A 26,888-nucleotide genomic window follows, 5' to 3' on the forward strand; every position below is an offset into this window, starting at 1 on the left:
ATATACCAGGGGATAATTCTGTTAAGAGAAGGAAGGAAAGGAACCTGCTGGCCTGTCAAGGGCAGCCCCTGACATCTGCCTGCTAAATTCTTCTCCGCAGTCTTGCACACTGGCCTGAGGATGCTGCCAAGAGGAAAAAGGCAGAGGAAGGGCAGATCCTCAAGCCTGGCCTATGGAATGATCACAATGACTTATTAATGTCTTATTCCTAGATTTAAAAAAAAGCTATCTCTTCTTGTTTAAAAATTACCATGGCAACCTAAACTGATTCAAACTGATTTCATGAGATCTCAATATATAATCTGCAAAAACTGGCTATTTCAAATCATCTCTATCAGTACTTTGAAACACATTCCAAAAAGTCAGATAAGCTCACTACAAAATTAAATGACAAAACCTAGACTTTATTTGATATAAATAGTACTAAACCACAAATAAAATCAGGGGTGATATGAACCAAATTTTTTTAAGCCAAGTCAACATACCATAGGAGGCTGGGGAAAGGGCTGCATTGTTTTGACCCAATTTCTTTCATTCACTTTATAAATGAAAATACGAAATTAATGGAGAGTCATATTTTTCTTTACCACCTTCCTACAAAAATTAGGGTGATCACTGTGTGGGGGCACTCACCTATAATCCCAGTGACTCTGGAGGCTTAGGCTAGAGGGTCTCAAGTTCAAAGCCAGGCTCAGTAATTTAGTGAGATTCTGTCTAAAAATTAAAAATACAAAGGGTTGGGAATGTGGCTCAGTGATATAGAGGCCCTGGGTTCAATCCCTAGTTCAATACTGCTAGAGGGCTGGAGGAGTGATCCTACTAAAGGAGACTATTTTTCTTCCTTTCTTCATCTTCTTCTTTTTTTTTTTTTTTTCCCTAATTTGGTACTAGGGATTAAACCCAGGGACACTTTTACCACTGAACTATATCCTCAGCCCTTTTAAATTTTTATTTTGACACAGAGTCTTGCTAAGTTGCTTACGGCCACACTAAATTGCCAAGCCTGGTCTTGAACTTACAATCCTCCTACTTCAGTCTCCCCAGTTGCTGGTGATTATAGGAGTGCACCACCAAGCTCAGCTTTAAAAAGCATACTTTCTAAGAAACAATTTGAAATTCAAGTCTCACCCAAAAAAAAAAAAATTTTTTTTTTCTTAATGTTTTTCTTAATGTTATTCTGAACAAGGTAATTAAATTAAGGCCAAACAGTGATTAGAAGTATTCCCCATTTGTCTCATTAATCTCATTTATATTGTATATAAATGTTTGGAGTTAGCACAAAAATTAAGTGGTTTATTTCATAGGGAAAGACAGCCTATGTTAATAGCAATGTTAAAATCTCAGTTGGAATGTGCACCCAGTCATCTCCTAAAGCCAAAATGATTTGGCAATATTCTCATGCAACTTAGGACAGCATGGATCATCAAAAGCTGGCTATAAAGTTAGTATTAATCAGTTGGACCAATGACCTTCAACCTGACATTCTGAAATAAGTGAGCAAGCTGATGCAACCTACTAAATGCATGATGTACATTTTCAAAATTACCCACATGAAAATACATACTTACCAGATTGAGCTGTGGGAAAATATACATTTTTTTAAAAATCTTTTTAAGATTTTTAAAAATCTTAAAAAAATGATTGAAGGGCTGGGGCTGAAGCTCAGTGGCGGAGTACTTGCCTACTATGTGGGAAGCACTGGGTTCGATCCTCCGCAACACATTAAAAAAGAACAAATAAAATAAAGGCATGCTGTCCATCTACAACTACAAAAAAAAAAGGATTTTTTTAAATGATTGAAATAGGTCATAAAAAATAAATAAGACTATTTCTATCAACATCAATATTCCAAACATCATATCATAACTAATTTTTCTTTTTACTGAGGATACCTGGAATGAAACCACGGGTCTTTGTGGAGATCTATTCTCTTATCACCAGATTTGTACAGAAATGAATCATATGATTAAGACACCTCAAATCTTTATGAACATGGACAATAAAATCCATGATTTGGGGAATGACACTGAACAGGGGTGTTTCTGGTCATTTCTCACAACTGTTACATAGTTTTTTGTCCAAGAATCTCTTGTGCCATCTGCAAACAACAGAGCATTCACTCACTATGCTGGGGCAGGAAGTCAGCTAAACCTTGAAGGCAAATTCTCAAGGCAAGTCTACTTTTTCAAACCCAAGCAAATCAGCAGGTTTATTTATGTAAATAGAGCAACAGCACATTCCTCTAGAGAGTAAAACTCACAGCCTGAAACATCAGGCAATTGGTGTTCATGAAACAGAGAACCTGTCAGCCTCCTTCCTGAGAACCTCCTCCCCAGGCAGTGTGAACACTTACTTTACCCCCAAATTTAGCAAGCAGGTCTGTGGCCCCAGAATTGAAGTTGTGGTCATAATACACAGGCAATGCTCAACCACTGCTCTGTCCAATCAAGAAATCTCCTCTCCATCAGTGTATTTCCACCTATTAATTTTTAAAATATTGTCTTGTTCCCATGACAATATGACTTTCCAAACCATGACGGTGCAACTTGAACAGAACTTCCAGCAGAAAACCTCTGCTCATAAAAAGCACATATCAACAAAGTCTTTCTCCCAGAAATTCCCCAGAGACACGGTAGGTGGCCCTGCAGTGTGAACAGGGGAAGCTGACCCTTAGCATTGCTCTGCTCTTCTTTCAATTTCTCTTACATATAATTCCTGCATCTTTGGTGCTCAGAACCATTCAACTAGGTAACAGTAGGTTGGTCTTATTTTGCAGAATGAAAGTTCACACATCTCTCTCTAGATAATACAGTCTCCAAAACAGAAACAGGGTAGACATATATTTCTGCACATGTGGATGATGGAAACAATGAAGTTCTGATGCCCAAATCCCAATCTTGAGGCAGTGTCATACAACACGGCCTCTGACCATGGCCTCCTGGCTCCACTCTCCCTTTCAGCACAACAGTCCAACCCAGCACCACTCATCACCTCTATAACCAACCGCATATTATATTCTACATAATAAACACAAAAAACATATGAGGATGAATGAATGAAGATGTGAAGACAGAAGCTGACTGGAATCCTAAAATGCTGCCACATTCACAGCAATATGGACAAAAAGAATGCTGTTTTCTAATATCTATTTAAGCAATAACTCAACTAGAGAGAGGCTCACTTCTAGTTTCTGCTAGATAGTAAGAAGCTAAGTGTCTGGTGACAGTGGACAACTCAAAAGGGAAAAGGAAACAAGTATGAGGAGAACAGGACCTCAGCAAGGAACACCTTCCCAGCTACTGCCACTAAACTTGTTTTGCCTCTTATCAACTGTCACCAAAATTGGCTGTATCATCATGAAGATGATAAACTCACTGGGAAAAAAATCTCAGGTAACATATGTCACTAGCCCCTTCCTTTTTCAACATCATGAAAATTCAGTCCCATACACTAAAACATCAATGATTCTTAAATAGGGTTACAAAGCTTACTTGGGCTTTTGTCTAAACACAGAACATCACATGCTTCTAGGGAGTGTTTATCTGTCTTTATCCTCAGTGCTAGCAGGGAAAATTAAATCAAGAGAAAAAAAAGGTAGGACAGGAAGGATGGGAAAACAGGTTAAAATAAACTAACTAAAAGGAATTTTGTTCAAATTTCCACATTTCTTTTCTAGAAGCAGGGAAAACTTTCGATGCATCAAAAGCTTTAAAAAAAAAAAAAAAAAAAAAAAAAAGCTCATTATCTCCCTGGCTTTAAGTGAATGTTTTGATATAACTGCTATAGTATGACCCTTTCCAAGTCAATCATGTTACATGGGCTTAATTCAAGAAAACAGGGCACAGCAAGAGCACCCTGCCAGCGGCAGAAAACTTAGTTATACTGATGTACTCGATTATTAGCCATAATTTTACATCCACATTACCCAAGCAAAGAACATTTTAAGCACCCTCATCTCTATAATTTATTAAGAAAATGTTACTTTAAAAGCCCCTCTTATAGCTGGGTGAGGTGGCATGTGTCAGCTACTCAAGAGGGCTAAGGCAGGAAAATTCCAAATGTAAGGCTAGCCTGGGAACAGTAAGACCTCTATCTCAAAAAAAAAAAAAAAAAAATCCCCCTGTAATGCATATTTAAAGTCCTACCTACTATGATCCCCAGGACCACAAAAATTTAAAAAATAATAAAGGCCTACAATGAAAATTATTCTAACCCAGTTTAACATCCAAACCCCAGTTGAGTGATGTGGATCTCTCTCTTGTGTTTATGTAGTGTTTATGCCAAATGAAAATACACTAGATAATCTAAGGGGAAATGTGTATTTTGAAAATTGATGATGAGACTGAGGTCTTATACATAGCTCGGTGGCAGAAAGCTTGCCTGGCATAGGTGATGCCCTCAATTTGAGCACCAGCACACAATAAAAAATAAAAATAAGCCAGGCTCGGTGGCGCACACCTATACCCCCAGGAGCTAGGGAGGCTGAGGAAGGAGGATCACAAGTTCAAAGATAGTCTCAGCAACTTAGCAAGGTACTAAGAAATTCAGTGAGATCCTGTCTCTTAAAAAAGATTTTAAAAGGGCTGGGGATGTGGCTCAGTGGCTAAGCACCCCTGGGTTCAATGCCCAGTACCAAAATATATAAATAAAAATTTTTTAAAATTAAAGAGGTGACGGTCATCTACCTACGGAAGTAAAGTGTTCATGGCATTAGACACCGTCTCCGCTTTTGTGGCCCAACATACCTTCCTTAAAATGCGGGAAATGACTCTACCAAATCAGTGACTCCTGTGCAAAAGTAATTTTTTTCTTCTTTTAAACTCTGCTATAAAATCCCTATTAAGTAAAGGGTAATTACTAATGGAAATGTTAACACATCTTTCACTCAAAGATTAAAAGTGGAACATGGCTGACATCATGTACATTTAAGAACACAATGCAGAACACAAAGTCCAGTATTTACAGGAAAAAAATCATCAGTGACAGGTAGGCAGTTGTGAAGATTCTTCTCTCCGTGTATGGCTGACAACAAACAAATTGCTCATCTGATCTGGTGTCACATCCTGCGGGGCAGATTTCAAGCAACACTGCTGGCTCTGTTTTAGAAAACAACACACTGGGAACCTGGACTTCACAATAAATGCTTCAAATCAATTTGCAGTGCTCACTGGAAATACACATGAGAATTCACAAAGCCTGGGCTATAATTCTTATTTGGCAAATGATTTTATTATAAACTGGTATCATAATGAATCCATTTTCTGTACAGATTTTCTGCTACTGTTTAATGGACTGTCAGTATAATTTAGATTTCAACTATTTAAACTCATTCAAGCCTAGTCCTGATCGTACAGTAAATGGAACATAGTTCTACTCAACAAAATTAATGACAGTTAATTGTAGTCTCCAGTTCTCAATTTTGTAAAAGCAACTGTTCCACAGTTCAAGCATCAAAATTTCCCGTACCAATTATTTTTCTGTACCTTATAAGCATCCACATACCATGATGCCTTTCTTATAACACTAATGTTCAGTAAATATTCCCTTCCATTCAAATATTTACCTTCAACTTTCCACAAGAGTTAGAACAACTTAAATATAATCACAGTGTGGATAAATAAAAGTTTCACTGTCAGATTGCCAGATAGATGCTCTAATACTATGAATTTTTTAAAGTTATCAAATTGAAAATCCAAATTTTCTTTCTTCTTTAGTACTTACTATTGAATGTTTTTCTTACATATTCCAAATCAGTCATAATGTCTACATGAAACAAATGAAATTTATTATAAAGTAGACTAAATATACCATATTTGGATCTGGACATATGAAGCACATGGCAAATATTAATATATACTGAACTCAATTGCTTCTGAGACCGACAGTCTACTTAAAAGAAATTTCCTTCTGTGTTTTATTTAGCAGGCAACACAATGCTATGAGTGACTTTTCTTCTTATGAGATTAGTCTTTTACCTCAGCATCTATCCAGCTGTGTAAGAGATGTTTCAAGGAGAAAAGGGCATATGAAGAAGCACCTTGAAAGAAACTTACCAAACAAACATTTAACGACCCTGAATTTGTTGCCCCAAAATATTCTATAACCACAAGGGTTATAGAATATCAGGTCATAGTTCGTGTTCTCTCTCTCTCTCACACACACACACACACACACACACACACTGGCGGCAGGGGGTGGGGGGCACAGATACCTTACCCTGCCCTTCTTCAGTTGGCTTCGTGTCTCTCCTTCTGCCAGGCCCTTCCTCCAGTGGCTGTTCCTACCAGAGGTACTCTCCCTCTGCCACATCACAGATAATTCTGGTCAAAATCCAGGACCCAAGTCAAGGTTTCCATGGCCCTTCTGATCTTCCCAATGCCACCAAATTATAGTCTGTCCTGTTCAGCTGGCATTTTGCCTTCCAACTGCCTGTTACTTACACATGACTTTATTTGAACAAGTGTAATTTCTCCCCATAAAATGAAGGATCAAGAGTGAGGATCCAATTTTTGTATCTTGTCCTACCACACTTCAAAAAAAACAAAAAAACTTCCACAATCAAGAGAACACTGTGTACTTATTTATTGGACAAAAATGCTAATAGCGTAGTTGACATTTAAAATTTCACTGGCTTTCCCAAAGTCTATTAGTTTCAGTGAGTGTCAAGTTTAATCATTTGCTTTAATTAATATAAACTTCTAGGGTAAATGAAACCTGTTCCCCAACTCTCAAATTCCATTTACACCTTTCTTCTTTCCTTTACATCAATGTTGCTTTGCTTTGGGGTTTTGTTACTGTAGTTACTAATGTTTGTTTGGGTTTTTTTTTTAATGAAATACAAGACTAAAGGCGATTTTTATTTTTTCTTTGAATACTGGAGATCAAATTTAGGGCCTTTGAACATGCTCTTAGCAAGGGCACTACCAATGAGCTACATCCTCAGCCCCAAAACTAAAAGTATTTTAAGAATAATTTAAAATACCTAGTCACCTTCCCATGCCTGAATAAACATTGAGACCTTGGATTTTCATTAAATATCTTCAACCTACCATAAATTACACATGTCATGTCATAGCTATTCCACAGGTTTTGGGAAAAAATATAATTCCACCTACACAATGATTTCCATTATCTATCTCCCTAGGAGTCTACGTGGAGCAATTCTGCTTTATAACATAGACATCATTATTAGGATAACAATCATGGGTGGCAACTATCCTGTCTGGTGTTCCACCATCCACCTGTTATTTTTACAATCAAAATTAGCATAGCTTTGAGTAAGGTTGTAGTATTTAAAGTATCTAAATGCTTTTTAATTCCTAAAAGGAGATGAGAGATTTCATTTACTGTTTCAGCCATAGGAAACTCTGCTGTTTTCCATATGAAATTGTATTCAACACACTTCAACAAGGAAGTGCAGCTGCTCTGGGCCAACATCACCCTTCATGAGAATTTTGCATCAGCACGCTCCTTTTGTAATTTGTACATTGGAAAAATCATGTTTTGAACATCTGCTGAGACAAAAATGAATCTGAACTTCAGGGGGAAAAAAGTAAGACTTCTCCATTTCAAAAAGTGGTAACAATCTGTTCATATCAAGATTAAAAATAAAAAAACGCAAATATAAAATATACTACAAGGAAAAGAATCATAAATTCATAAAACATTCAAACACAATATTACTGGGGACCACCAATGTGCCACTAAGGGCTGGAAATACAGAGATGAACAAATATATTGCCCTTCTCTGGACAAGTTCAATCTAAGAACTAAATATGAAAAAAATAACTGTATGTCTTCAATAATTTTAGTTGTACTCGTTTGTTAGTATCTGTAACAGAGACTGTTTAAAAAAAGTTCAAGATTCCCTCCCTGCTTCCCCCTCTTCCTTAACAAAAGAACATCTGGTTGCTTAGCTGGGCACATGGCCCCTTCAGAAAGAAAACATTTCTCAGCCTCCCTTACAACTGGTTTAGTCATGTGGCTAAGTTCTGCCCATGGAATACAAGCAGACCTGTACTACTTCAACTTCTAGAAATAGAATCTCAGGAAACCCTGCTCTTCCTACCATTCCTGGAAGCAAACATATAGGCTGGGGGTACAGTAAGGTTCTGATGGAGCCTGAGACAAGGAGGAAAGAAGCCACATATAATGAACTAAAAAAAGCCTTAACCTGTAGCTAAAGAACCAGGCCAAGAATCCACATCTCCTGATCCACAATTCAACATACTCAAATATTTTTACTTTTTTTTTTTTTTTTTTTTTTTTTTAAATAGGGAAAAATAGGGCTGGGGTTGTAGCTGGTAGTGTTTGCCTACCATGTGTGAGGCACTGGGTTTGATTCTCAGCACCACATATAAATAAATAAAATAAAGGTCCATCAACAACTACAAAACAAATTTTTTTTTAAAAAAATAGGGCAAAATATTTAAACTATCCTATGTTCATGAATAACATCCAGAACACTAATTTTGGAAAAATACCCCACAATCCCCCAGTACTGGGGGCTGAGCATAGCAACACCCTATCACTGAGCTACATCTCCAATCCTTTTTAAATTTTAATTTAAGACAGGGGTCTCCTAAGTTGTCTAGGTTGACCTTGAACTTTCCATCCTCCTGCCTTAACCTCCCAAGTAGTTGGGATTACAAGTGTGTGCCACTAAGCCCCATCTGGGTTTTTTAAAACAGAGACAGCTAATAAGCCAGGTGTACTGGCACATATCTGTCATCCAAGTGACTTTGGAGGCTAAGGAAGGAGGATACCAAGTTCAAGGCAGGCCTCAGCAACCTGGTAAAACCCTATCTCAAAAAATTAAAAGGGCTGGGGATGCAGTTCAGCAGGAAAGGACTTGTGGGTTCAAGGCCCATTACCTCACCAACCCCCCCCCCCCCCACCAAAAAAAAAAGAAAGCTAGGAACAGGTGACCTTATAAAGTATTCTTTAAAAACATAACACATAGTACACATCCATAATCCCAATGACTTGGGAGGCTGAGGTAGGATAATCACAAGTTCAAGGTTGGCCGGGGCAATTTAACAAGATCCTACCTCAAAATAAAAAATAAAAAGTACTGGGGATGTAGCACAGTGGTAAAGTGCCCTGGGTTCAATCCCTAGTATACACACACACACACACACACAGAACTTTCTGCATGGATTAAGAATCATCCCTTAGAGGCAGACTGAAGTGAGTTCACAGCTGGCTCCCTGAAGACATTACTTACAGGTGAGTCATACCCCTGCTGGATTCTACAACACGGTTTTGCACACAACAGTAAAAGATGGCAAACTGGCTGGCAGAAGTTGACTGGCACAGATTAACTGGCACCACTTGTCTCCCTCTTTATTTTTCCACTTCTGTATGGATTTGATTTCAGAACTTCAGAGGGAACTCATTACTATTCCTTCCAGAAAAACACAGGGACCCCTGATAACCACCTTTTCTGGACTGTTAAAACACCTCTAAGAGTTAAAGGCAACTATAGTCACAGCTACTCAGGAATTCACAAATGGCTCACCTGAACCTAGGAGTTCTAGGCCAGTATAGGTAACAGAGCAAGACCCTATTTCTTTTTTTTACTTTTCTTTTCTTTTTTTTTTTTTTTTAAGAGTTTTAAACGCACAAAGACAATATGCTGAAATATTTATCACAATGAGAAAAACAAATATGCAATACATGTACTTCTTAATTGTTTTATTAAATAACAAGATTTACAAGGGATTATTCCCTAATAACCTCCCTAACTTCAAAGCAGTGAAGAATATGATCATCATTTTGAGGTGTTTTTCCTCTATGTGATGCGATATACCTGCAATTGATATTGGTGTCTCAGGTGACACCAGTATCACTGTGGTTACTGCCTGCCTTCATAATTAAATGGAATGCTAAATGTCACTTGAAAATTAATCAACTAATGAAAAATACAATTTTTTCTCCAGTTCACAGTTCCCTATTCATACTTTCTTTGATTAGTCACATATACTAGGTTATGAACCCTTAAGCATTAATGGTATGCAAAGTAGCATACCATTTATGGCATGGCAATAAAGTCAGGACACACTGAGAAGCATATTATAAAGCCACAAATAGCATAACTCCACATATGTTCACTAAGAAAAGTGACTATACAACAGATGTCAACAGTGGCATCTGTTTATCTGAATTTTAACTTTTACTTTTGCTAATCTGAATTGTTCAGTTTTCTTTCTTGAAAATGCATTATTTGTTCACTAAAAAGGAAAATTACAGGAAGGGAAATGGAGGGGGCATATAAAAAGAAAAGGCCTATAACCAAATATTATAAATGAACCTCTAAGGTAAGAAATTTTTTTTAAAAATGCAGTGCATGAATTCAAGGGAGAGAACAGAAAAATGCAGAGCCTCTAATTATTACAAGTTACAAAACAATACTGAAAGAGCAACTGGAAATCCATATGTCCATGTATCAGGCATCTTAATACACTCAGTCCTAACAGCTGGAAAATAACAGAAGTTAAATATGTGACAAAACCGATGGTCTCTACAAATAACTAGCCTGGCACCAATCCTGACCTGAATATCAAGAACAATTTTTTTTAAAAGACTGTACTCCATGTCACCAATACCTATTTTTTGGACAGTTGCTAAAGACATCAAAATCATTCTAATTCACAGGCCTGAAAAGACCAGAATCTTTCTTCTTCAAAATGTCGTCCAGTTAGTACAAAGAACAAACAGGAAATCAGGTTGCCATTGTCTATCCTAAAAGGTGAGATATAAAACTCCTTTTAAGGAAAAAAATCATAATCTCAAGTCTGAGTGTTGCTAGAATAATTCTCAAATGCAAACTTCAAAACCTTAAGTGCATTTTTACACTATGGAAGAGCTGATAATTAAACCACCATTTTTCAGCTAAACTTGTTACTAATGATATACAAATACAACACACCAAGTGAGACCTTTTTGTGACAATTCCCTTCCCTGTACCAAAGAAGAAAAATTACAATTATACACAGTATTAGCATTCCCACAACAATGAAACTGTGTAATGCCTATGTTTTATAATACCAACACAATGGGATGCCAGTTCAAGTGAGATACGAAAACTAAATATCATCTATATCAAGGTATAGTAACAACAATACCTTGCCTGAGAGTCAACAGCTATCCATAGCTTTTACCAACAGAGCACAAATTAAAATGTTAATGTAAAAATTGAGAACGAAATGCAACATACTTAAATATTTTAAATCTGTATTATAAACTCACTCCATTTACCCTTAATTGTCAAAATCAATCCTCCCTCTTTTTTTATTATTACCAATCTCTATTGATCAGTCTGAAGTGAGATACTAACACTCCATCTGTCAAGCACCAGCGTCTGCCCAGCGCACAAAGAAAGCCTGAACAATGACTGCAGACTTCAAAGGGATAGAAAACAACTATATCTTAGCCTTTTACAGCAAAAATTCCACATTCTACACATTACAGTATCACACTAGACATTACTGAAAAAGGCATTCTCTTGGAAAGGCAGCTGAATGGGGAAACTTACAGATATAAGGAAAAAAATTAATTTAGGGGTTAAATGAGTGAACAAAATGTGGAATATCCTTTACATGTAACATGCACTATTGCTGTCTCATTAGCTTGAGCCCGTTTTTAAAAGTGAAATAATGAAAAAAGATGTACAGAGGCAGGACAGTTAATGCATACATACTAATAGTTATTATATATGAATTTAATAGACCTGTTAAAAGTGACTTTAAGAAGTCAAGTAGCTAATTTACCTCTTTCCATCTACTTTCTGGCACTTAACATACCCATTACAAAATCTATACTAACACAAACATGGGTAAGCAAAGAAACAGAAACACATACATGTATTTACTTTGTCTAGTATTTAAGGTTTTTTAATATCTTCAAAGCAAAAATTCATGCACATAATCACCTGTGGTTCTGGGTTGAAATGTTTTTTCAAGAGATATCACTCTTATCCACACATCCGTTACCTAATTGAACAAGGCTAATATACTGCTCCATTTTTAAATTCAGAGACAACATTTTTTAATTTTGGAAAGTCTAATTTTCTCAGCTGGTGGAGCTGACAGAAGAAACAGAAGATAATATCTGGAAAGATGTCAAACACATGGGTCAAAATCAAACACAACCCAATTTCTGTCACGAACAGAGTCAAATTCCTGCATTTCAATTTAAATTATGTTATCCAACTCAAATGCCACCATGCCACTTTAAACCAAAATTGTTTCCTTTTAAAAAGAGCTTTTTTACAAAACTGATAGTATATAACAGATTAAACAAATTTTTTAGCAATTTCCTCAGCTACTACAAAGCAAGGCATCAATGTATGATTATAATAAAGGGAACATTTAACAATTAATTGAGCCAGCAAAAACTAACCCTCCAGAGCTTAGGAGTTCAAACGCTTGCTCACTAAGCAAAAGGGCAGAGGATTTGAACATAACTGTAGGAAATCTCAGTCCAATTATATTCTAGGTAAACATAAATCTCATTCCACAGTGATTGGGACTCTATTCGTCACAGTCCACTGGGCTGATTTTAGCATCCAGCTTGGAGATTCAAACAAAAGAACCGCCTGCTCCCTCTGTGGTCTCTCCCTGTGCTTGTGTATTAATCACACACCTCCAGGTTCCAAGCTGAACAGAGAAGGTCTCCCAAAGGTCGTCAGTTTTACAACAGAAGTATCATACTGTTGTGAGCTAGTATCTTCTCTGAAGACACTCATGATTTGTTAAGGCTGCAATGGTTACAACATAACTAATTTACTTTCTTTCATTTAGTTTCTGTTCAGATTCTAAGTAGAGGATATATATATTTATACTCTTTCATAAAGAACACAGAAATGAACACAAAAGATTTCCAAGAGGCATCCTTTGGAATAGCAATTGCTTCCCAGGGTATCTTCTCTAGCCAGTCTCTTATGAAGAATTTATACTAAATCAATCAGGAAAAATTCCAACTGCCTTAAGAAGGCATCCATTCTATGCCTGGTAGAGCTTGAGAAAAAACAGAGCAGGTTGTAACTTGATACCTAAATGGGCTCATCAATACAAACATGTAAAAATTATTTTAAAACAATTTACTAGATAGGTCCAATTATATTTTTAATGTTGCACAAAATATCAGAGGATGAAAGATGTTGTTGTTATTTGGTGGTGCTGGGGATTGAACCCAGGGCCTGGCACGTGCTAGGCAAGTGATTCACCACTGAGCTATACACCCCAATCCATCAATAAGAGAATTTTAAGGATTATAAGAACAGGCTGAAATAGCCTGAGGCAGAAACCTTTACAAAGAGCAGAGATGGGCAAACAAATGGCCTATAGGTCCGCTCAGACTTGTTTGATGTTCTTGTAAGGCCCACAGGGTTCTACATTTTTTCTTGGTTAAAAATAAAAAGCAACCAACCAAAACAATATTATTTGTTGACAAAATGAAAATTATCACAATTCAAATTTGGTGTCTACAAATAAAATTTTAGTGGCACACACACAGTCACGCCCACTCATTATCTACTGCTTTGTTGCTGTAAGGGCAGAGCTGCGTAGCTGCACCAGAGACCATCCGGGCCCTGACAGGAAAGTCTGCTGTTCTGGCAATGCTCACTGAGCAACAAGAAAAGCTCAATTGATAATGTGAACTCATAGAAGACCAAAGATGTAAAAGACATGCTCAGAAACCATCTGGGAATGGATTACTTAAGAATTCTTCTACTTGGGGGGCTGGGGTTGTAGCTCAGTGGTAGAGCGCTTGCCTAGCCCATGTGAGGCACTGGGTTCGATCCTCAGCATCACATGAAAATAAATAGATAAATAAAAATAAGAGGCATGTGTCCATTACCAAAAAAATACTAATTTCTGTCCATGTTAATATTAACCTTCACAAGAGTTAACAGAGTGCCTGCAACATCATAACTCCAAAGTTCTTGTCACATTCGTCATTAAATCTAGATGGGTGATGGCAAATATTTCCATACCTGCACGTTAAAAAAAAAAAAAAAAAATACTGTCAAAAGTACTCTTTCCAAATGGACCTATATTCACCTGGAAATGCCAGGTTTCCAAGAGGCCCTGTCAGCTGAATAGAAAAATTCATCTGACATTTTAACCAGATCATCTGTTCTATTCTTCTTAGAAGAATTCTGAGATGACATCACCAGGAAGACAACTGGCAAGCAACCCACTGAAGATCATTCCAAACTTCCACAAGGATCACAGTTCTAAGAAAATGAAAGAATGCAGGCCATCCTGACAGGTTCAAAGTTCTCTTCTTTGGAGAGGAAACAAATATCTTAAGATTCCATCATGTTCAAGAGTCTTTAGAATCAAACACAAATACTACGAAATAAGTAAATAATTTAAACCAGGGCATCGACCCCTAAGAAAGTTTCAGACTTTTGGAGTCACAGAATCAGACGATGTGAGGTGAGAGTCCATCTAGAGTTCTGACAATGAAGACCCTGGAACTGTGAACATCTTCCTTTAGTAGGTACATACATTTTAAATACAAGAGAATTAAAAAGTAACACTTGCCAGGCACAATGGCGCACACCTATAATTCCAGTGGCTTAGAAGGATGAGGAAGGAGGACCAAAGCCAGCCTCAGCAACAGATGAAACTCTAAGCAACTCAGTTGAGACCCTGTTCTAAATAAAACACAAAATAGAGCTGGGGATGTGACTCAGTGGTTGAGTACCCCTGAGTTCAATCCCTGATACCAAAATAATAATAATAAATAAATAAAAATAAAAATTAAGTATAACACTAGTAACTGGGGTGGTAACTAGCTACCTTGAATTGATATGCATTTTCTACCTCTGTGAAGATTTAGAAAAGTAGTCAGGTTAGTCCTAGCTGCTGGAAGGCTAAGAGAGGAGGCTCAACATTCAACATCAGCCTGGACAACACAGCAATACCTGTGTCTTAAAGGAAAAATAAGGGGGCTGGAAGTGTAGCTCAGTAGTACAGTACTTGCCTAGCAAGGCCCTGAGCTCAACCCCAAAGTGGGTGGGATTTTTTTTTTTAAGTGTAACAAGATTCAATAGAATCAAAAGTATCAGTTTAAAAAAAATAGTATCATAGCAACATTTCCAAGGTTAAAAAGAAATCAGGCTGGGTACAGTGGAGCACACCTGTAATCCCAGCAACTCAGGAGGCTGAGGCAGGAGGATCATGAGTTCAAAGCCAGCCAGGGCAACTTAGCAAGACCCTGTAAGGGCTGGGATGTGGCTCAGAGGTTAAGGGCTTCTGGATAGGAAAGAAGGAAGGAAGGAAGGAAGGAAGGAAGGAAGGAAGGAAGGAAGGAAGGAAGGAAGGAAGGAAGGAAGGAAGGAAGGGAGGGAGGGAGGGAGGGAGGGGGGGGGGGAAATAAAGGAAGGAATAAATAAACCAGGCTTGACACAGTGGTAAGTCTGTAGGCCCAGCAACTTGAGAGGCTAAGCAGGAGGATCAATTCCAGGTAAAAAAAATAAGAAACAGATAGAAAGGAGACAAGAAGGAAGGAAATAAGAGGATTTTAATGCAGAAGTTCCACATGTATTTCCAGGCCTATCACTCCCTAAATCTCTTGATTTAAATATCTTAAGAGAATTTTTTAGGTTCACTCATTTATAGGTCTAATCAATTTATAGTAAGAGTTAAGTTTTGGGGAAGGTTTATATTAACAGACTTTTAAAAATGAAAAAAAAATAAATTATTAATAGGAAACAAAAAACCAGGGGAAAGCTTAGAACACATATTTAAAAAGTGAAAATTAATTTTAAAAACAAATATTAGATTTATAAAGATAAATGCAGAACTATCACATGACCTAGTAACCCCACTACTGGGTACATATCCAAAGGCAATAAAATCAGTTATGTTGAAGAGATATTTGCAGTCCCATATTTATTACACCATTATTCATGAAAGCCAAGATAAGGAATCAACCTAAGTGTTCGTCAACAGATGAATGTCATACATATAGTCAATGGAATACTATTCATCCATTAAAAAGAAGGAAATCCTCTCATCGCAAAAATATAGATGAACCTGGAGAACATTTCTCAGTGAACTAAACTGGGCACAAAAAGACAAATACAGCATGATGACCTTTCTCATATGTGGAATCTAAAAAACTGATCTAATGAAAGTAGAAGAACAGAGTAATAGTGACCAGGGTCAGAGGTGGTTGTGGGTGAGCAGTGGTTGGAGAGATGCTGGTCAAAGAACACTAAGTTCCACCAAGCACAGTGGTGCATACTTGTAATCCCAGCAACTCAAAAAAAAAGGCGGGTAGGGATGTAGTGGAGTGGTGAAGTGCTCTTGGGTTCAATCCACAGCACTGCAAATAAATAGGTTTATATATAAAGTCCTGGGTAGAGGGCAGGCTACCGAAAACCTATGCAACTCTGAAATCAGATAGCCATTTTTGTTTTGGGGTTTTTTTAAAAATCATTAAATACACCTTCAGAAATAAGACCATCCAGGCAGGTATCCAAGAATGGTTGAAGGCTGCCTTAGGGATGATAAAACCAACAGATGCTGGCTTGAAGGCACCAACACGATGCAGATAAAAGACAGGGGTTTGTGGAGGTAAACATAGCAGTTTGTAAGGCTGGGGTGCACCTCTCTACTAAGGGATAGGTGCTAATTTTTTATTTAATTTTAAATAGAAATGAAAAAGTTCTTGCCTGTGCCACTGTCAGACTGACCTTTTAAATTTCCACTTTCTTCCTTTCCTGACAAAACGCAATCCCATATAATGCCATGTTATCATATATCATAATTCTAACTCCTCTATTCACACTCCTCTTGCCTAGGAAAGCTACTTATGAACCAGCACAAACTGCCCATGTCTTCACATCAGTCCTCAATTGACCTATCACACACACATGGCAAAACAAACTGCTTCTAAATATCTGTATGTGATAACAAGTTCTCACTGTGGGCTCTATGCAGTGTTCTGAAAGTGAATGCATTGATCGTGTGTCCTTTTCTGGCTATCCCACATCCATCTGCCAAACTGAACTGCTTCCCAATTTTGTTGTGGGGAACTACCTGAGCCCCATCATGTACAGGTTTAGAGGAAACAATAAATTGGGGTGACAGAGACATGGAATACAAGCTGAACCAAATGAAATTACTCTTAGGGCAGTGACTTCAACTGACTAATAGCAAGAGCAGGGAAAAGCTGAAGGGCACCTATTCCATGGGAGCATCCAGGTAGCCTGGTCAGTAGTTCCCACTAACCACATCCCCAGCATTTTTTATTTTGAGACAGGATCTCACTAAGTTGCTGAGGGCCTCACTAAATGCTGAGGTTGGCCTTGAACTTGTGATCCTCCTGCCTTGGTCTCCAAAATTGATGGGATTACAGGAGGAGCCACCATGCCAGGTACTATCCCCTTATTTCTTTTAACATGGGTGCCTTTGTTTTTATATTCTCTTTCCCATTTATGCAAATGTCCATTCACTCTTGGTTTTAACCAGTTCTCACAGGTTTGTGCCATTTTACAAACTAGCCATGTGACCCTGGCCTCTGAGTCTTTATTTCATCTATCTATATATTAGGGAAACAATGCCTAGGTCTTACAGTGATAATTTAAGGACTAGAAACAATATGTGCAAAGCAAGACCAGCACTAGAAAATATATGGTACTTTAAAATTGGTGGTGAGGTATCATCCATAGTTGATACTCCCTCATCTCTTTCTATATATGCCCAATAAGCTCACAGTTCTCTTTGCAAACCAGCACAGCATTTTAATTAATTAATTTAATTATTTACAGTGCTGGGAACTGAACCCGGGGACACTCGCCCACTGAGCTACATCCCTAGCCCTTTATACAATTCATTTTGAGATAGATCTTGCTGTTACTGAGGATGGTCTTGAACTTGCAATCCTCCTGCCTCAGTTTCCCCAAGTCACTGGGATTATAGGTATGTGCCACAACACCTGGCACATTAGTAAAAGAACCAAATCATTTCCAATCAACTAAGTCAGGATTTAATTCCTCTGCTCCTCCTGTTGAACTGTAATGCATTATACATTTCACATCAAAATCTCAGGCCAGGAAATAATGTCTTCCTTTTCCCTTTAAAAAGTTTTTGGCTAAGTACAGTGACACAATGCCAGTAATCCCAGTGACTCGGGAGGCTGAGGAGGATTGAAAGTTCAAGACCAGTCTCAGCAACTTAGTGAGACCCTGTCTCAAAATAAATAATAAAGGCTGGGGTTGTAGCTCAGTGGTAGAGTGCTTGCCTTGCACTTATGAGGCACTGGATTCAATCCTCAGCACCACATAAAAGTAAGTGAATAAAATAAAGGCCATCTGCAATTAAAAATATTTTTTTAAAAAGTCTGGGGTTGTAGCTCAGTGTTCAAGTGCTCCTGGATTCAGTACCCGAAAAATAAATAAATAAGTAAATGCCTTTGATTATGATTTTGCTTTGTTTTTGATCTTCCTGAATTCTAGCTATGTGAGTGACAAGCATGCTGGGACACTCTCCTCTCAGCTCCCAAGACTATGGACTCATTTTCTTTTTGTGCATAAACTTCAAAAAAGATTGGGAAATACTGGCCAAGATCAATAATTCTCAAACCTTAAAGTGTATTTAAATATATTTATCAAATAAAAAACAGATTCTGGATTCAGCAGATTGGGATGCAGCCTAAGCTTCTGCATTTCTAACCCAGTCCCAGGAGATGCCCATCTGTGGACAACTGATTGTGGCCAATTACTTTAGAAGCAAGCAACTAAAGTACAGGTCACTAGACTTACTGATCCTGACTTAGGAAATTTAAAAAAGACAAGGTTAGCCTTAAATTTTCTATCACTTCCCTTTTTTTTAATTAGCATAATTTCAGAATAGCAGTTTCTCTTGTTTCTTCTAACCCTCAGAGAGATAAAATAAGCATTTTCTTTTACATATGCAGGATGTAATTCCTAACATACACTAAAAAGGAACCATTCCCTTGAGCTCAGAAAGAAGATAAAATTTCAACAGAAATGAAAAACTAGCAGTATAATATAATTAAACACATTTTCTAAGGGAACACAACTAAGAGTTAACATAGTCACTCAGCCCGGGGTAAATCAAGCCACAGTCCATCGAGCAACAAAGGTCTGCCTGCCTGTTATAGGCTGAATTCACGTATCAATGTCCCGATTCCCAGTACCTCAGAAAGCATCTCAGAATATGGGAAAATAGGGTAGTTGCACGTTGGGTCATGATTATGCTTCAGATGTAACGAGTTAAATGAAGCAGAGTGGACCCTAATCCAATATTGCTAGTGTCCTTATGCAAGGGAGAAATTTGAAAAGACAAAGAGATATGTTTACAAGGAGAATGGTAAGTGAAGACTGGAATTATGCCACCACAAAACTGCAAGCAGGGTCCTGAACAGCTTCTGCCCCAGCCCCTTCAGAGGGAATATGACGCTTCCAGCCTCCAGGCTCCAGGACAGCGAGCTAACATATCCACTGTTTTGTTATGGCAGCCCTGACAAACTAGCACTGCCTCACTACGCTTCCTCCGAAATAAAAGACCTGCAGATGACTATGAAAGTGAGTGGCAGCTCACAGAAGGCGTAGCATGCAGGACAGAAACCCTGGGCTTTCACTTGCTGGCAATCCATGAGAAGGCTTCACGTGAAGTCTCTTATGTAACAACAGATTCTGAACAGGAATCGTACACCTTTATTCAAGCTAAGCTAAGCCCAAAAGTTCCTTTGTGCCAAAATTTGGGTTTCAACCATCACAAAACTTTTACTGTACCCCAAAATAAGAATGACTCAAGGAGATATGCATGTCATATTTACCAAAAACCTTCTAAATATTAGATTAAATGTTACAGATCAAATTTAAAAAATAATAATATATCCTGGAACACCAAAATGCCAGGGTTTTCTTTAACTTTATCAGGAGGAAGAAGTATTTGAGCGATTTCCTTAAGACAGTTTTCAATAACTCAGAAAATGAAGACTAAAACTAAATGCATGAACTGGGGCTATGGCTCAGTGGTAAAGCACTTATACCACACGTGAGGCACTGGGTTCGATCCTCAGTATCACATAAAAATAAATAAATAAAATAAAGGTACTGTGTCCATCTACAAATAAAAATAAAAATAAACTAAATGCAGTCTGTAAATCACAGAATAGCTCCTCAGTGAAAAAAAAAAAAACCCCAGTAGCTGAATGTGAGGATATGCCATTTGGTCCTTTTTCCCTCTTAAAATAGGAACTTTAAAAACTCAAAGGGAAATTATCCATTCAGAAAAATTACTTTTCTTTTCCAAGCAAACTTTTCATTGAAGTACAACACACACAGAGAAAAGTGCAAAGCATGATAAATGTTCACACACTGAACATGAAACGGCACCACCAGAGCCTGCCTCCTGACACCGCGCTCAGACATCCAGGCCCACTGCCCAGCCTCTCCTGACCTCAAACAAGATTAGCTGGGCCTGTTCTTAATGCTATTTAAAAATAAAAGAATTGAGGCTGGGGATATAGTTCAGTTAGTAGAGTGCTTGCCTCGCATGCACAAGGCCTTGGGTTTAATCCCCAGTACCGCAAAAAAATAGATAGATAGATAGATAGATAGATAGATAGATAGATAGATAGATAGATAAAAGAATTAAAGTTCCTAGTATCTAACTGAAAATAGAAAGAAATTAATATGCCACCTACAGCAAACTAGCAATCAATATCCCATGCTCAGAAGCCCAGAAGGGAAATCTGGTTGCACACAGCCCTGTAATAAATCAATCCATTACCATGACAGTCTTCTCAACAGTAGCGTTATGGATGAAAGACAACAAAGAAGTAAGATCACAGGGGTGGTCTACAATATAGCCATACAGGCTTTGGGCTTTTTTTGTTGGTAGTGGTATTTTTTAACAAGTCTGTTAAATCATTCACTGGGTAACAAATGATTCAAGATAGGATTTCATGGCTAATGTGAGTAATAAAAAAATTTTCTTTAAAAATATTTTTGTAGATGTTGATAGACTTTTATTTTATTCATTTATTAAATTTTTAATGTGGTACTGAGAATCAAACCCAGTGCTTCATACATGCTTGGCAAGCGCTCTACCACTGAGCCACAACCCCAGCCCCAGTAATAGTTAAGTTTTTTAAAAATGTTTTTAGAGATTATTTATTACACAGGTATTACGCAATACACATTATGTATAAACTTCTGTCACAGATAATTGAAATTCTATGATAAGCAAAAACAGAGTTGCTGTCATTTTGGAGGAAGGAGACAAAATTAAAATAACAGAAATAAATTGAAAATGATTACTGCTATTACTGCTGTAAGTGCTAGAAGGAAAGCTACAGACTGCCACAGCAGTATCTATTAAGGAAATTCTACTGACCTAGGAGAAGAAAGACAATGCCACTCAAGTAAAAAAGCTGAAGAAAGGATGAGAATTTTAAAAAGTAGGTAGAGGTCCCATAACCAGAGGCAACAGTATATGCAAGGGCCCTGAGGTAATGTAGGCAGCAAAGTCCATTATGCTGAGCTCCTAAGGACGAAATAAAGGTAAACTTCAGAGATGAGGAGAGTGCTGGTTATGACAATGTGTGAACTTAAACCCTAGTGACAACTTCTACATAATACTCAATTTCTCAAAAAAATCTCATGTTTCTCAGATCAAATATTCTGAACGTAGACCTGTCCCAAATCGTAGTTCCATAATAGCCTATTTTTATCCTCAAAGTATCACTGCTGGGTTTTTTTTTTTTTTTTATCACCTTTGTGAGTGCAGGTGGGTACTGGAGATAAACCCAGGGGTGCTTTACTCTAAGCTATATCCCTAATCCTCTTATTTTGAGACTAGGTCTCCCTAAATTGTTAGGGCTGGTCTCAAATTTGCAAACTTCCTACCTGGGTCTCCTGAGTCACCAGGATTATAGGTATGCATCACCAGGCACTCAGTTTCAGTTTATTCTTCCTCCTCCTCCCTAATCTGTGGTTTATATCTTAAGGAAACAAATAAGCATTAAAGACCTACCATTAGAAACCTAGGAATCCCTTGAAGATGTCCCTCATGGCATTCTCTAGGAGGCCTAACTGTTGAAGAGACAACTAAGCACACAGAATCTCTGCAAGGGATTGAGTACAGTTTTTCATCATTAACTAAGGGTATTATTTTAATAGTTTACACCAAAAGAGAAAAATAGCAGAAGAAAAACAAAGGAAAGGAAAAATCAAATACTCTACTTTTGACTCTTCACTTTAAGCAAGCCTAAAGAATAGGCAATATTTACCCTCCTCTAGAAGTTATTTGGAGAAGGCAGCTACGTTATTTAGCTACAAATCATCCCCTCAAAAGAAACTACTGAATAAGTCAAAGACAATCTCTATATCAAAGAGTGAAATATTCACTGTACGTGGCAGGATACAAACCACAGGCCACAGCCCTGTTCCCAACCAAACACAAGGGACACCACACATGAACCAGTTGTGCTTTAGGAACCACAGGAAACTTCAAGCCATTCTGAGCCTTCATAACATATTTAGCTTCCAGAAAGAATATACTTTTTCATATTTCCCGAAGGTTTTCAGATTTACTAAAACAATGTCTCCTTCATAAATATGGTCAGTTCTATTATCTGCTGGTTCTGCATTCATGGTTTCAACCAACTGGGTGGAAAATATCTGAGGGGAAAAAAATTTTGCCTGTACTGAATAGGAGAGACTATTTTCCTTTCCATTATTCCCTAAACAACAAAAGTAGGGCAACTATTTACACAGCATTTATATTATATCATGTAAGTAACCTAGAGAAGACAAAGTATTCAGGAGCATGTACATAGGTTATGTACACATACATCATTTTATATAGGGCCTGATCATCTACAGACTTTGGTACCCCAAGGGGGACTGGAACCAGTCCCTCATGTATATCAAGAGATGACTGACTGTACACATTACTTCCCAAAGCACTTTATTAAAAACCATTTGATATAATTAAAAAGAACCAATAAAAGTTTTTTGTTGTTGTTGTTTTTTTAATTTTAAAAAAAGAACCGGGGCTGGGGAGATAGCTCAGTTGCTATCTCCCCACAGTAGAGTGCTTGCCTTGTAAGCACAAGGCCCTGGGTTCGATCCCCAGCACCAAAAAAAAAAAAAAAAAAAAAAAAAAAAAGAACCATTTGGCAAATGAGCCCTTAGCAATGTACTTCCACATATTCTTGGAAAGGGCAAGAAAGGAAGAATCCCTGTCATTGTGGAACAAGTGCAAAAAGAATGTACATTTACCAAACTTCTAAAAACATTCCACAGAAACAGGGTGCCATGACCCAATAAACGGGGAAAACAGCAGATAATTTCACATTTAAGAGGTTTCCTTAACTGCATGGCTTCTTGGAGTCACTAATTATGCAACTCATTAGGGGACAGTTTGGGCAGCATTTTCTGCACATATCTGACTATTAACATGTTGGTAAATGGTATCCACTACACAAAAGTAGTGTCCTATCTCATACAAGATGAGAAGGTCTGGCATTGAGACTAATGCATCAACTGGTATTTGGACAAGGATCCCACATTCGAGAAAGGGGCCGAGTGTGATGGCACACTCCTGTGATCCAGCAATTCAGGAGGCTGAGGCAGGAGGATTGCAAGTCCAAGGCCAGCTTCAGTAACTTACCGAGGTCCAAAGCAACTTAGCAAACCCTGTCTCAAAATAAAAAGGGGAGAAATGGAGCTCAGTGGCAATAGCTTCCCTGGGTTAAATCCCCAGTGAGAGACAGGGAGAAGGAGGGGGAGAAGGGAGAGGAAGACAAGACTTCCTTTATTTTTATCATGATGTAGTAATCATCTAAATGAGTTTAAACACATTCTGTTCTTTTCTCAGGATTTAGAAGTATACAGGCCCTCAGTGAGCAATGTTGGAAATATTCTTACTGTCCAATATCAGAAAGATAAATACCAACCTATGTACTAAAACCTACATGAGACTCAATCTGCACAGCTGAGCTCCAACTTCTCTAACCTTTGCCTTTGTTTCTGTTGTTTGTTTGTTCCACTGTATTTGTTTGCAGTGCTGGGGATCCAACCCAGCATCTCATGTATGCTAGGCAAGTGCTCTACCACTAAGCTATGTCCCCTAACCCTCCAACTTTGATAATTCTACATATCACATACCTTCTCCATTATCTTCAACCGAGAAATGGGAGTTGTGAATACATGTGTGTCTGTGTAAATTCTAGTACTGAATCTTATGAAAATCAAAACTAATTCCAATAGTATCAAAATAAAGTCTGGAACTTTTTGCGAAGTTCAGAACAGCTACAGTACTCATTAAAATGACTGTGCCAGGTTAACGACATAACACAGATAAGTCCTTCAATCCCTTTCAATCGTTAGACTGAGTAACCTATTAAATCTATGCAACTGTTGTCACTACTCAGCAATGTAATTCAAACAAAATGACCTTCACTCGTTTTATGGCTCCTATACGAAAAATGTCTTCGCTGGTGTGCAAAAGATTCTGAATCACTTGCTTCCAAGCATCTCGTTTAAAAGCTGGGCCTGCCTCCTTGAGCAAAGCCATAAGCAGCAAAACACTGAAGGGTCCAAGTTTATTTTCTAGAAAACTACACAGGTTAGTTACTTACATTTATTTTCACTTATTAGTGAGCCTGAAGCTCAATAGTTTGGAAAAGGATGGCAAGGAGAACAATAAACCTTGGTCAGAAGTCCATTAAAAATAACTTTCTAGGGCCGGGGTTGTGGCTCAGTGGTACAGCGCTTGCCTCTCATGTGTGAGGCACTGGGTCCAATCCTCAATACCACTTAAATAAATAAAATAAAAGGTACTGTGTCCATCTATAACTAAAAAAAAATATATTTTTTAATAAAATAACTTTCTAATTCTGACCAATGCTGTTCCCACATAAAACTTTCTGACTTCAAGCATCTTAAGGTCTACTCAAGTTTGTGGTGTACGTTTTCCATTCCTCAGGGTCATCACAGACTAATTTGTGGCTGAAGATGAAAAGCAAGGATGAATCCAAAAGACAAAAGGTACTAAGCAGAGACTCAAATGAGAAAACAAACAGCATGAGAAAAACAAGGAAAGAATTTGTACATGTACAAACCAAGACAGGGGGTCAAGTCAATAAAGACACAAGCAAGAAAGTGGCTCTCGTGTTCACTAACTTAGTTTTCCTAGCCCAGACTAGTGTCTGCGGCCTGGGATGCAGCCTCCTCAACCCGTCAACAGGGTGTACTCTCCTCCACGCTGCAGCCAGCCTCTCCCACAGCACCCTGGCGACTCAAGGGCTCCTTACCTCCTGGCCTGTAGACCACGTCATCCTCGGTGATGTAGGACGTTATCTCGCCTGTATCCGTCCTTTCGTAACGGGATTTCTTCTTCGGTGGTTTCTTCTTGTTCTTCTTTGTGGACTCCTCTGTGGTGGCACTGTTGTTGTCATTGTCCTCATCTTCACTGTGATCACTCTCAGCATAATTTTTGGCTCCTCCTTCCAAGGTACAGCTCCTGCGTGGCCTGGAATTCTCACTCTCTCTGGCTTTGTCTCTTTTCTCTCTTTCTCGGTCCCGATCACGGTCCCGGTCCTTGTCTTTGTCTTTGTCTTTGTCTTTGTCTGCTGTCATGATTCGCCACGTGCCTTCTTCTGTCCTCTCACGGCTAGGCCTCCGTGAAAGGTAGACAGTAAGCCTGGGCTTCAGTCTTCTGAATTTCTAACTCAATTCCAGGGAAAATCCAACCACTCCAACAACCCCGACGGTTCAAAAATGCTACAGGTGGGCGGAGGGGGTAGAGGGGAGAGAGAGAAATTGGCTTTATTTAATGTTTCCTTATTAAAATAATGTTTTGTTAAACAGATCTCTAAGTCATCCTTTAGCTCTAACTCTCCCCACAGGCCATCATTAAGAACTAGAACAAGTGACATGCAGTTTCAACATATAGATTTTGGGCTCAACTAGCAAGTGGTCAGGGGATTTCTCCCACCAAGAGTGAAAACTGTCTGGATACCTACGAGTAAACTATATTTCTGTACACCAACTGTTTTCTCCTTTTTAAGGAAAAGGTAAAGTATACCCCAGTGGACAATATATAAAAGGAATAATTTCCAAAGGAACTTCATAACCCACAATATAAATTTAATGAGGGAAAGAAAATGCAATAAAAATTATTTCCACCTGAAAAAATAATAATTTGGACAACTGTGGGGAAAGTTCCAGGATGTCACATAGTGCACTATCTTCTGAAGACTCAGCCTACTACTCCAAATTTCCAGAGTTTCTTCCAAAAATAAACACAATATTTGGCTCAAATGCAAGGGACAGCTTCAAAACAAGGGTCTTTCAACTACCTTTAATTACATCTTTCACATTATCTCAGTATACCATCCTAGTTATGGTCCACAAAATTGGTTTCCCTAAAGTCTCTGCCTTAACAAAACTAACTGCTTTTAAAAACAACCTTCCAGCTTTAGGGACTATTAGCTGGTTTTCACATTCTTCCAAATTTCCGCCATTAATTACTTCCCCAATAAATTTTTCCAGAACTAAACCCAACAAGAAAAGTCTGAAGATTTTAAGGGTCTGCAATGAGAACAGTGAATCCCCAAGCCCCAACTCAATATAATTCTTATAAAAATTTTATTGTAGGTAAAAAAAAAAAAAAATTTTTGTTTACATGTCAGTTAGAAACTCCTCATAACCAATAATTTATCTTGTACAATTTTTCATCATCTTCCCTGACAGCCCATGTCATTTTTTCAACAATCTTTATTAATAGTGTCTAAATGCCAGGTGTTCAGAACTAAAAATACAATGAGTGAAGCACTCATGATCCTTGCCCTTAATGCTCAAATCCAAGGAAAGGAGGCAAGTGATC

General features: G+C 38.0%; 1 protein-coding gene across 6 annotated transcripts in view; it reads right to left on the minus strand.

Annotated features, from left to right (window-relative positions):
- RERE (arginine-glutamic acid dipeptide repeats) overlaps window positions 1–26,888 on the minus strand; it is a 404,253-nt gene that overhangs the window by 227,601 nt on the left and 149,764 nt on the right. For 4 of the 6 annotated variants that reach the window (XM_079133348.1, XM_079133347.1, XM_079133349.1 and 1 more), the window contains exon 2: window positions 25,315–25,783. In XM_079133348.1, coding sequence (XP_078989474.1) covers window positions 25,315–25,639 — 325 coding nt within the window. In that variant the 5' untranslated portion in view covers window positions 25,640–25,783. Of the gene's footprint in view, window positions 1–25,314; window positions 25,784–26,888 lie in introns of those variants that run through there. The other 2 variants (XM_079133351.1, XM_079133350.1) reach the window with 1 other exon arrangement.

This window comes from Sciurus vulgaris, assembly GCF_902686455.1.
Source record: "Sciurus vulgaris genome assembly, chromosome: 1".
Classification (NCBI taxonomy): Eukaryota; Metazoa; Chordata; class Mammalia; order Rodentia; family Sciuridae; genus Sciurus; species Sciurus vulgaris.